Source organism: Spinacia oleracea, chromosome 6, assembly GCF_020520425.1.
Source record: "Spinacia oleracea cultivar Varoflay chromosome 6, BTI_SOV_V1, whole genome shotgun sequence".
NCBI classification, from domain to species: Eukaryota; Viridiplantae; Streptophyta; class Magnoliopsida; order Caryophyllales; family Amaranthaceae; genus Spinacia; species Spinacia oleracea.
This window is the reverse complement of record NC_079492.1, coordinates 36,749,894-36,761,233: the sequence shown is the minus strand read 5'-3', so window position 1 is coordinate 36,761,233 and position 11,340 is coordinate 36,749,894. Positions and strand designations below refer to the sequence as shown.

The 11,340-nt window shown below is 33.9% G+C and overlaps 2 protein-coding genes across 3 annotated transcripts; one reads left to right on the top strand and one right to left on the bottom strand.

The window, feature by feature from the left end:
* Positions 1–463: 463 nt before the first annotated feature.
* LOC130463793 (subtilisin-like protease SBT2.4) lies at positions 464–2,842 on the bottom strand. Of its 2 annotated transcripts, none has more exons than XR_008923950.1 (2): positions 2,524–2,842; positions 464–1,659 (listed from the first exon to the last, which is right to left on the bottom strand). XR_008923950.1 is itself a non-coding variant. In XM_056833037.1 (2 exons), the coding sequence occupies exons 1-2, from the start codon at positions 2,530–2,532 to the stop codon at positions 665–667; spliced, it is 291 nt and encodes a 96-aa protein (XP_056689015.1). In that variant the 5' UTR covers positions 2,533–2,842; the 3' UTR covers positions 464–664. The 2 variants fall into 2 exon arrangements, 1 of the variants encoding a protein (XP_056689015.1); XM_056833037.1 differs by having other exon boundaries at positions 464–946.
* Positions 2,843–9,400: 6,558 nt separating this feature from the next.
* On the top strand, positions 9,401–10,631 carry LOC130463071 (protein FAR-RED ELONGATED HYPOCOTYL 3-like). The gene is made up of 2 exons (XM_056832098.1): positions 9,401–9,485; positions 9,979–10,631. Exons 1-2 carry the CDS (start codon positions 9,401–9,403, stop codon positions 10,629–10,631), a joined length of 738 nt encoding a protein of 245 aa, XP_056688076.1.
* The last annotated feature ends 709 nt before the right edge of the window (positions 10,632–11,340 follow it).

The following is an 11,340-nucleotide window of genomic DNA, read 5'->3' as shown; positions in this document are numbered from 1 at the left end:
AGTTTCAATTTACTTTTGGAACAATTCAATCTACTTTTGGACCAATTCCATTTACTTATACTCCGTACATCATTTCCTTTACTTTTGTATTCCATGTTTTCCTTTTGAATAAGATTTGTAGCTCTTTTCTTTTTTAGTTTAATGTATACTAACTGTACATGTACTATAAAAAAAAATTTGATTTACTTTTGATTTACTTTTAAAGTTACATTTTATTTATTTTGATTTACTTTTTATTTATTTTGATTTACTTTTGAGTTCCTTTTATTTACTTAGGAGTATTACTTTTGAGGTTTTTTTTTTAAAATTCACTTTAGAAGACAACCTATGTAGGAATCGAACCTACAACCATATGCATATGCATAATGCTCTACCATTTGAGCTAATAGGTTTTCACATAACATGCATTTAAGAGAAAATTATTATTGATGTTTCATTGTTATTATGTTTACTTTTAGACAGATTCTGTTTACTTTTGCAGAGATTTAGTTTACTTTCGGAGTAACTGCTAGCAAAACCTGAAGATCAACTGCACAGACTGCAGCAGCTTATATTTCAGTATCCCATTTCCAAAGGTTGGCCCTACATGTGAGAAATGTCTTATATAAAACAGAGAATTTACATGTATGTCTTCAATGACGGTAAATACATGTTTATAAAGGATTCAGACTTGCCTGATAACCCAACTCTGTCCATTTCCAAGAAAGAGAGTAGCAGGGTAACTTCTGTATGTGCTGCAAGCAACGACTCCTACAGACCAAGGACTGAAGGATACCACGGAGCTAGGGTCCGACCCTTTGTTTCCTGCTGCTTGTACCACAAAAACCCCTGCTCTTCTTGCGAGTAGTGTGAAGATTTCAAATACATCAAGGAAAGTTATTGTGTCTTCTCCTGGTTCATATGGTTCTACAGACAAGTTCAGGGTGTCAACTCCATCTTTCACTGCCTGAAGTAATCAAAGTTTGTAAGGCTCATAGATTATACAGTAAGGTTCATTATGTATACTTTTCTCCAACTTCAGAAAAGTGCTTACTTAGAGATTTAGTTTACTTTAAGAGAAATTTAGTTTACTTTTGTTCAATTTTTATTTACTTTAATACAATTTAATCTAGCTAATTGATTCATTTCTACAATAACATAGAGCACCTAGCTACACCCAAACAGTCAGACCCCATTCCTGATCAGATCGCACAAAACTTGCAAGCACTTGGAAACAACTTCACTGAATGTTGGCCAGAACACTACAACAATCAGCAGACTTGTCACCTCTCCTTCTTTGGTGCCCCGACCATCTTTGTACTTTGAGTCCATAAAACACTACAACTTATCAGTCTCACGCTTACCAGATGATTTACGGGAACCTATAATGTTTGAGAAAATCTCTGCGAGCTTCTTATGGGCTCTATCACGGCGGCGATGAGCTGGGATGGGAAGATAGGGAAACAAAACACTAATGGGTAGCATCCCATTATCAAGATCATAATAGGGAAGACACATCCTCAAAGAGCTTATCACGAACTTCTCGGCCCAAGAGACATCTACTGGCTGTCAAGATAATAAGATGCTCTAGCTCGTATTTCAAATCTACTGGCTTGTTTCATAGTAGCACCCCAACCATCCCCAACCATGTCAACCTAACCAGTACCATTAGGCAGCTGACTGCACGAGATCAACACCATCAATACATGGAGAACAAAACCATTATTGTCATTGATTATTAGCTGCTTAAGCTAAGCTAAGCTACAACAGGTGATTCTTCGACATAACATCCGACCATTGTTTACTTTTAAGTTTAATTAATCTACTTTTACTGATTGTTTATTTACATACGGGTCTAACTAATTTACTTTTTAAAATAAAGTTCGATAAGGCCAAAAATTAGGAAAAACACAATTGCAACAAAATAGAACGACCAAAACTGAACAAACACAATTTTGGCTTAAACCTGGCAAAACAACTTAAAGCATGGAGCCACAGACCAAAACAACAACACATGAACAACATAACATCAACACAAGAACATGACCAGCAGGTAAAGAACAGATCAAAGAAACAGATCAGAGAAACAGAACAGAAATAACAGTAAGATCCAAACAATATTGCAAACAACAACACAATTTAGAACAGAATGTGCAAAAGCAGGCAGATCAACAATCACAAACCGTTACAACATCTATCTTTCAACATTTTCCAAGTTATTTAGTCTTAGTTCAATTTAGTTTACGTTTTCACCATATGAGAAGCTAGGAAGGCACCAAATGATCAAACCTAACAGTTCAGTCACATAATCCACTATTTTTTGCCAGTCAAGATCCTACTTGCTGAACTCGTACAAATTCGTATACTTTTACGATATTAAGTTTACTTCAACACATTTTAAGTTTACTATTTTTTGCTAGAAAATTGTTGACGAACTTGCAAATTCATGTCGAATCCATTTGCGAAGATCAAAGCAAATTAACAATGAAAATTAGAGAAACAAAAAACCTAGAAATACAATAGAACTATATTAGCAATATTTACCTCTGTCATTGAAATTTTTTGGAAGGAATCTAAATCATACAATAATACCGATGAATTCAAGCTTAATCTCAAATTGTTGCTCGCATCATCTCTATGGAGCCCAAAATTTGCAGCAAAATCTACACGACCTCCCAAATTGAAGTTGGAAATCAATGTAAAACGTTAGAAATTTTGATATTGCGAAGAAATCAAGTGTAATTGTAGCTATTAGTTGACACATTATACCTAAGTGTGCAACAAAAATTTCGGAAATTCGAAGAAAAATGAAGAGCGTAAAGTTTGGAGATCGAGAGAGGAAGAGAGAAAAAATCGCGAGAGAAAGAAGCATACCAGTGCTTCTTCGGGAAGAGAAAGAATTCATCGTGTTTAGGGAGTTGATGAGATATTAAATCCCGACCGCTCGTTTCATCTCAATCTAACGGTTCACATAGGTTCTCATTATAAGGAAGTTCTTATCTCAGGAGAGGTTCTCACCAGAACTTTGTCATATATATATATATATATATATATATATATTAGTATAATTCATACAATAGTAAGTGTAAAAAACTTTCATGAACGGATGTAGTGTATATTCTAGTATCTTAAAATACTCAAAATTATCTTCAACAACCTCATGAAGACTTTGAACATGGAATAACAATTTTAAACTTTTAGTTTTATATAGGTAAGTAGTAAGTGTAAAAAAATTTCATGAACGGATGTAGTGTATATTCTAGTATCTTAAAATACTCAAAATTATCTTCAACAACCTCATGAAGACTTTGAACATGGAATAACAATTCTAAAGTTTTAGTTTTATATAGGTAAGTAGTGTTGTAACATTATATAAATGTTTTTTCACAATTTAAATGTTTAAATAAGGGTATTATCGATATTTGAGGTGGACACCAAAATATTCATGAGTTGGCTTTTATAATAGAGATAGACACTTATATGCACGTGATGCATGCGTGTGACCGAGAGTATATGAAAATTAAAAATTGTGTTAATACACATAATCACTTCAAGTAAGAGGCAAGAAAAATTGTTCCCAAAGCTTTATAAGAAATTTTTTGACATTATCTCTGCTAAAAACATCTAAATTAAAAGTGCAACAATGTGATATTCATAACAAAAAAATTTAAATTATAGTACCAAAAAAAAAATACGGGGTAGTGTTTCACTTGTTTTTATTCCCCGGAATGTAATTGCCTAACCAAATCCATTTTTCACGTCTTTTTTGTCTCAAAACAAAGAGTAATTAAAGTGATTGTATAATTATTTTTCGAACCGCTAAAATTCGCCCCATATTACTCAAAATCGTCCCACTATTTTACCCATGTACCCTTTTTTTATTTACCCCTCATTAAACATTTACTATCCTCATTTACCCTCTTACCTTCCCACCCCAAACCGGACCACCACCGGCCAGCACCCTCGTCCACCACTGCCGCCGCCAGCACGTCGCCGGCGACAAAATGCGTAGTAATGTTTACATGGTATAGTCTACCGGTGGAACGTCGAATCCACAAGAGTATTTTTTTTTTCCGGAAATAATTTCAGAAACTTATGCATTTTTAGCTTGTATCGTGGTACAAGTTTTGAATTTTAAGCTTGTACAATGGTACAAACTTATGAGTTTTTAGATTCGACCATGGTATAGACTTATGCAGTTTAAGCTCGTACCATGGACGGAGCTTAAAATTCATAAGTCTACGCCATGGTACGAGCTTAGACTGTATACGAGCTTAAAATTTTTATGTTCAAAAATAAAATAAAACGAAGTGTAAAGAACATTATGAAACGAACTAAACAAAAAGTGTAAGGATCATTTTAAAATGGAGGTAGTATTTTATTTAGATCATACTACCTCGATTTCATAATAACTTTTACTGTTACTATTTGCAGAGTTACTCCATAGTTTAGAAGCTAAAGAGATTCACACCCATCAACTATTGTGCACAGAGCCACATAACAATAATTATGCTATGGAGTATGGACTAAGTTGCCGAGCACTCTCACAGTCGTAAGTTGTTATGTACGTTGACATTCTGGTCCTAACGTAGCTTTGTACTTCCCATTAAAGGGGTCAAAACAGGAGGAAGTCCAAATAAATATCAGGTATGTATTTGCTAAAACATATCACACCCAAATAAAAAGGTAAAAGTAAATGGAATATGTTTTTTGGGGGAAAAGCATAACGGAATAGTAAATTGGTAAAACGGGGTGATGATATGGCAAGTATAACATGGCAATTAATTTACCCCCTTCCCCCATCTGAGTTCCTCTTTCAATTAAGAGGTCCAAGTTCTACCACCATTTTCTTCAGCTTGCTTCTTCTTCGAGAATTTTTGAACTCAGATTTCCAAAAAAAAAAAAAAATGTTCATCTTCTTGTTCTTCTCTTCTTCTTCATCCACATTTGATTAATTGGTGACGATCTTTCTTGTTTCATTTGTGGGTTAGTTTCAGAGTTATCCATTAATGTTAATTTCGAAAATGGGTGAGGGCAGTGGGGCTGAAACCATAGGGAAAATTGGTGACGACGGTAGTCGCGAGGTCGAAGAAGAAGAAGAATACTTCATATGGAGGTATGAACCACAATCCTCCTCCGACAAAGAGGTATGAACCTGGATCTGTTAAATATTTTATCTCCAAAATGGCATTCGTTTATGTATCAAATTACTACTAGAAAAAGGACATTTAACGACGAACAATTTCGTCGTTAAAAGCCTCAAATTTCGTCGTAAAAGCCTTTAACGACGGTCATGATGTTCGTTGTAACAGGTTCCGTCGTTATTGGTTTTAACGACGATGTTCGTCGTTAATATTTAACGATGAAACATCATGCCGTCGTTAATCATTAACGACGGTTTATCGTTTCGTCGTTAAATATTAACGACGAATTATGGTTTCGTCGTTAACAATTAACGACGAATTATGTTTTCGTCGTTAACAATTAACGACAAATTTATGATTCCATCGTTAAAAGTTAACGACGAATAATTTTTTCGTCGTTAAAAAATAACGACGACATAATATTTCATCGTTAGATACTTATTCACGATGAACAGTTAAGTAATAACAACCAAAAAAATCCCTCGTAAAATGTCATTTCAACGGTAAAAAATAATAAGTATGGATTTTTGGCAATAACGTAACAACAAACTATATGTCGTTTGTGTTCTTCGAAACACCTACATTTTCTCTGTGAAACAATATAAAAAACTATAAATCAATCAGTTAAACAAATAACAATTTTATTACTCAAAAGAATTTTGACAATAGAATTTTAAGTTAAGTGAACCCAACAATCACATCCCTTGTCTTTATATTCCTAAAAAATACTAGATAAATAACTCTTGCTCAATCTAAAAGAACAAAATAAAATCTAAATAGTTTGAAGGGCCATTTCTTTTGATCTGTCCTGCTGCAGCCTACGTACATCAACTCATCGCTTCCCTTTCCTTCGTATTTTTCTTTTAATTGTGCACAAGGACTCTGCAAGAAATAAGATATGTCAATCTAGTGACCTTTCGAATAAATACAAATGCAGCATATATATGGAACAAAAGTAGCAAAAGTTAATTTTCATTGAAGACAAAAGTGTAGAAATAGAATTATCAAGGCAACAAGATACAATAAACCAGATGGGAAATAGATTATAATCTACATTTTAAGTGAAGAAAAGAGAATATGTGTAGGCTAAGAAACATGCATTTGTAAGAGAAGGTGATTGATATAGAGAACAAGCAAGAGGAGCTAGTATACTTCATCAGAACACACCCATAATACCTGAAGCAAGGAAATCTTCAACTTTATATCACTTTTCATAGGTGCTGAGATAGATGTTGCGCCTACACTATTTCTCAGAGCAGCTGCTTTCTGAACCAAAAAAGAGAATCTATATCATTACTCATCTAAAAGTACGAAAATCCATAGCAGGGTGCTAATATTAAGTCAGTCATTTACAAGCTGTAATTGCTAAAATCACTAGTGTTGAGAGGGTAAAAAAAGAACAATATCCCAAACTAACTTTCTCCAGCACGCTTGCATCTATGTTTGATGCATCAATCAATTGTTCCTCAAGGGAGCACGCCAAATTAATTGCATCCAATGCAACATCAGACGTAACAACAACAGTCACTCTACGAATTCCTTTGGCAATCCCCTGCTAAGATAAAAGAGAAAATTCTTTGGCTTCTCTTATATTAGATATATGGGGTCCTGCATGATCCACAAAGCATGTTTTAGTACAAGATTAATTAGAAATTTGAAAATGAATAGTTAGAATATCAAGGAGGCGTGATACCTCCATAAAGTTCAGCAGAGTATTCTGTCCATTCTTCTTTATCTGGATCAGCTAGGAGGTCTTACACCTTTTTTCCAACTGATTATTATATACCATATAAAAATTAGAAAACTTTCTATTCCTATAAACAATAAGTCACCATACCCGGAGTATTAAAACCAGCTGAACTCTTCAAGATCATAATAAATTACAAAGTAAAAGGATCAAAAATAGTCCGAGAACCTTTTAAATTGTACCTTAGGTAGATTGAGATTCAAAGAGAAATTGACCTTGGTCGTGGTAGTGGTCGGTTCGTGCCGCTATGGTATTGACTGAGTGAAAGAATCTCGAATCCAATTTCATTACTGAAACTTCCATCTGTACCTATTCAACAGGACATAATGAGTTACAACACTTCCTCCCTATTATATACTCTCATAAAACTTGGTTTAAGTGGCTAGTCACCCTAACCAAGTGATTATTATTTGAACAATCACAACGACATCTCATACTGAACCATAATTCTGATTACAAGCTAATGTAGATTCAGTGAAAAAATTGTGCTCCTACTATATTGTAGGGAAACTCCTTGCTAAACATATAAGAGAATTAAGAAACAACTAAACTACATAGGAAGAAAGTGGAACAAACATAAGAGCAGGAGTCTTCCTACACGGTAGCTAAGTTCCATTTTAGTGTATAAAATAGTTAGTATAGATATAGGCAAGATTATCTTTATAAATTGCACGAGGAGAATGCATTTGACACCTACATGGGTATGGACACAAAACACGCAAATATCAGTGACAAATGATAGTTGTGCTGAGCAGCCTTTCCTAAAGATTGTAGGATATATACTTGACTTTATAATCTTACACCAATCTTTCAAGCATATGCAAGTCACTTGTGAGGTAATTAAATACAGTCAGTCATGCCCTTAAATCAGATGCATATCCTCTTGAATATAGTATAATGCATTAATTCATAAGCTACATCATCCAATGTCAATGTAAAGAAAAAACGAATACACTCACATAGGTTGAGCCTTATTAAGTACTAACACAATAAAAACGAGGCATGAAAAAACGCAATACAGACTTACCAATTAACAATTACAAGCTAGACAAAAAAATAGCGAATTGAATTGTATGAATCAGTTGCCTTGAACAAGAATTTGCAAACGAAGATTTAAATTTCCTAAAACTCGATCTTAAATGAAAAAAAAAGAGAAACATACTGATCAAATTCCCCAAATTCACAAGACAATTCTTCAGCCTTCAAATCCAAACATTGCCAAACCTACAAGCCCCAACCAACTATTAAGGAGAAGCTTCAAAGTTGAGCGAAAATTGAAGAATTGGATCAATTTTTGCAGTATTGCCTCCAATGAAGAAACGAAATTTATTTGTAAAAATGATCCGAATTCAACGGATAAAAAAATTGGCAGTAGAGAAAAGATAGAAATTGCCATTTAAATTAGTGTAATCTGCATAAACTTGATGAAGTTAAGATCAAGGAACAAACTCCTCGTCCATGAAAATTCCATAGCGAGAGAGAGGAAGAAATAAAAAGAATTTGAGAATTGAAGTACTCGAGGGCCGCCGTCGTTCAAGATTTTAGGTTAGAGATGAGTGAAAAATTAGGGCGGCCTTCGAAAATCAAAAGTGGCGCTGTAGAGAATGGGAAATAACGACAAACAATAAGTTTATTTTTTTTTCTTTTCTTTTTTTCTTTTCCACCGATTATGACGAACTTATATTTTGGTCGTAAAGTTATAGCGCAATCATGCTTTTCACGACTGAATGTCGAGTCCGTCGTTAGTTAATTGTCGTTAAATACACATTTGGCATTCATTTGTTTATCAAAATGGCATTCATTTGTTTATCAAATGGCACTCCAGTCCAATTTATGATGTTTTGATTTTTAGTAGCAATCATGTTTTAGGGATTTGTAATTCATTTTCGTGTTTTGAATTTCCCGATGATTGGCATTAACTTATTGGTGAAATAATTGATTGAGATTGGTGAAATAAGTGATTTGCTAATATATTGATCGGTATGAGTTTAATGATTGTATGAATTTATTGATTGTTGAATTAATCATTAAAAGAATTGATTGAATGATTAAATTAATCATTAAAATAAATAATTAACATGAAAATCATGCTAATTAATAATGTAAGATTATGAAAATGATGGTAATTAATAATGTAAGATTATGAATTGGTTTAAAAGATGTGTTTGGATATCAAAGGATGAGTTTTTTGAACATGATATTGGAAATTGTGTGTTCTGGTTTACTTGGATGTGGGCTTATTTCTCATGAAAATAGTGACACATTCGAGAGGATTTTTGGTAATTGGTTAGAATGTATGGGTGGTAAAGCCCCAATTGGGATCTTGACTGATCAAGATCCCGCGATGAGGAAGGCTTTGAGATCAAACATGAGCGATACATGTCATAGGTGGTGCATATGGCACACTCTTTAGAAGTTTAGTGGGAAGCTTGGAACGCATATAGAGGACCCCGATTTAAATGTAGACTTGGAGCGGGCAATATATGATAGTCTAACATGTGATGAGTTCGAATTAAATTGAGCAACTGTTATGGAGAGGTACCAGGTAGATGATGATTGGCTTGAAGGTACATTCTCCCTCTTTGTTGTCTATATTTTTTTTGGAGATGAAATGGGTAATTTTAGAAAGATATTGCTTGCATTTAAAATGAAAAATTGACTGTTTAAATGTGAAAGAATGAAAAAAAACAATCTAGAATAAAAAGGATGAGAAAAAGGATGAGAAAGAGTGTATATATTGATTAAATTGCTAGTTTAATTTTGAATTAAAATGCTAGATTAATTAGACATATATTTATTACATTACTTAGAATGAAAGTGATACACTTGCTCTGCTCTATATCTTCAACCTAATATGATATGTACATGATTTTTGATCTGACCGAACATTTAGAGACTACCTGTGCATGATTTTTTATCTGTGGTGCATGATTTTTGATCTGTGCACCTGATCTGTACACCTGATTTGTGCACCTGATCTGTGCACCTGATCTGTTCATCTGATCTGTGCCCCTGAAACGTGCACCTAATCTGTGCATCTGATCTGTGCACCTGATTTGTGCACCTGATTTGTGCACCTGATATGTTGCTGAATTTCATCTGTTCCAGGGTTGTATGCGGAAAGGAATACGTGGGTTCCTACCTATGTGAAGCATTTATTTTGGGCTGGCATGAAGACGACCCAACGAGTTGAAAGTATAAACAAGTTTTTTGACTGCTATGTACACAAGCATACTCATTTGTATGAGTTTGTTGAGGCTTACTATGAAGCAATGGGGTCAAGGGAAAATGAAGAAAGTATGGCAGATACCAGTACTGCGAGAAATTTGAGGAAAATTATCACCTGTTTCCCAGTAGAGGAACTTTTCCAGAAAATATACACGGACACCAAATTTCATGAGGTCCAAAGAGAGTGTAGTAGGGTACTGTATGTGCGGTGTTTGAATAAGAAAATAATGGATGAGTGTGCTGAAGAGTACGAGCTTAAGGATAGGGTTTGGATAAAACCTAAACACTCAAGGAAGGAGATTGTTACGAAGCATAAGACGAAGTTTGTTGCAACGTATAATTATGTTGCCAAGGAAACTTCTTGTGACTGTAAGCACTTTGAATGTCATGGTATAATGTGTAGGCATATGATATTGGTTTATGACTTGAATAACCAGACTGGAGTTCCTGGCAAGTACATACTTCATCGTTGGTGGAAAGATGTTGAAAGGAAGCATACGAAGGTCAAGGTAATGTACACCACGACCCATTGAAGACAGAAGTTGTGTGTAAGTCAAGGTAATGGCACTTAGTCACAAAAAATGGCATTCAATTATTATCATTTTTATTTTAATCAAGTTTAAGTACTTATGTTTTTAAAATATATGTTGAGTTTTTTATTGAAAATTTTTGAAATGTCAAAATTGATCATTAAGTGTTCCTAGAATCATGCTAAATACATTTATCCAACATGGTATTCATAAACTGGTACTCATTTTTCAATAATGGTAGTTAATTAAATTATGATGGTATTCATTTTTCAACAATGGTATTAATTTACCCTAAATGGTATTCATTTTTCAAATACGGTATTCTTTAATACACTTTGAAAAGTCATCCTTGAATTTAACATTTGAAAATTTATGTTTGATATCATAATTATTATCATAATCCATTTACCATATAATAATTGTAATTGGAATGAATAACTTTAATTGAATCATAAACCATATTTCACTATCGTAACCCTAAACCCTAAACCCTAACCCTATGTGTAACCCTAAACCCTCAATCCTAAACCCTAAATCCTAAACCCTAACCCTATTGAGTAACACTATTTCACTCGTAACCATTAACCAATTTTCATTAACCCTACGTCATCGTAGTTCGAATCAATAACGATATTCCACCCGTTATTCTTATGACTAGCCCTCTTTAATCAAAGACTCATAAAGCAAATCATTAACCATGATTCTTAAGTCG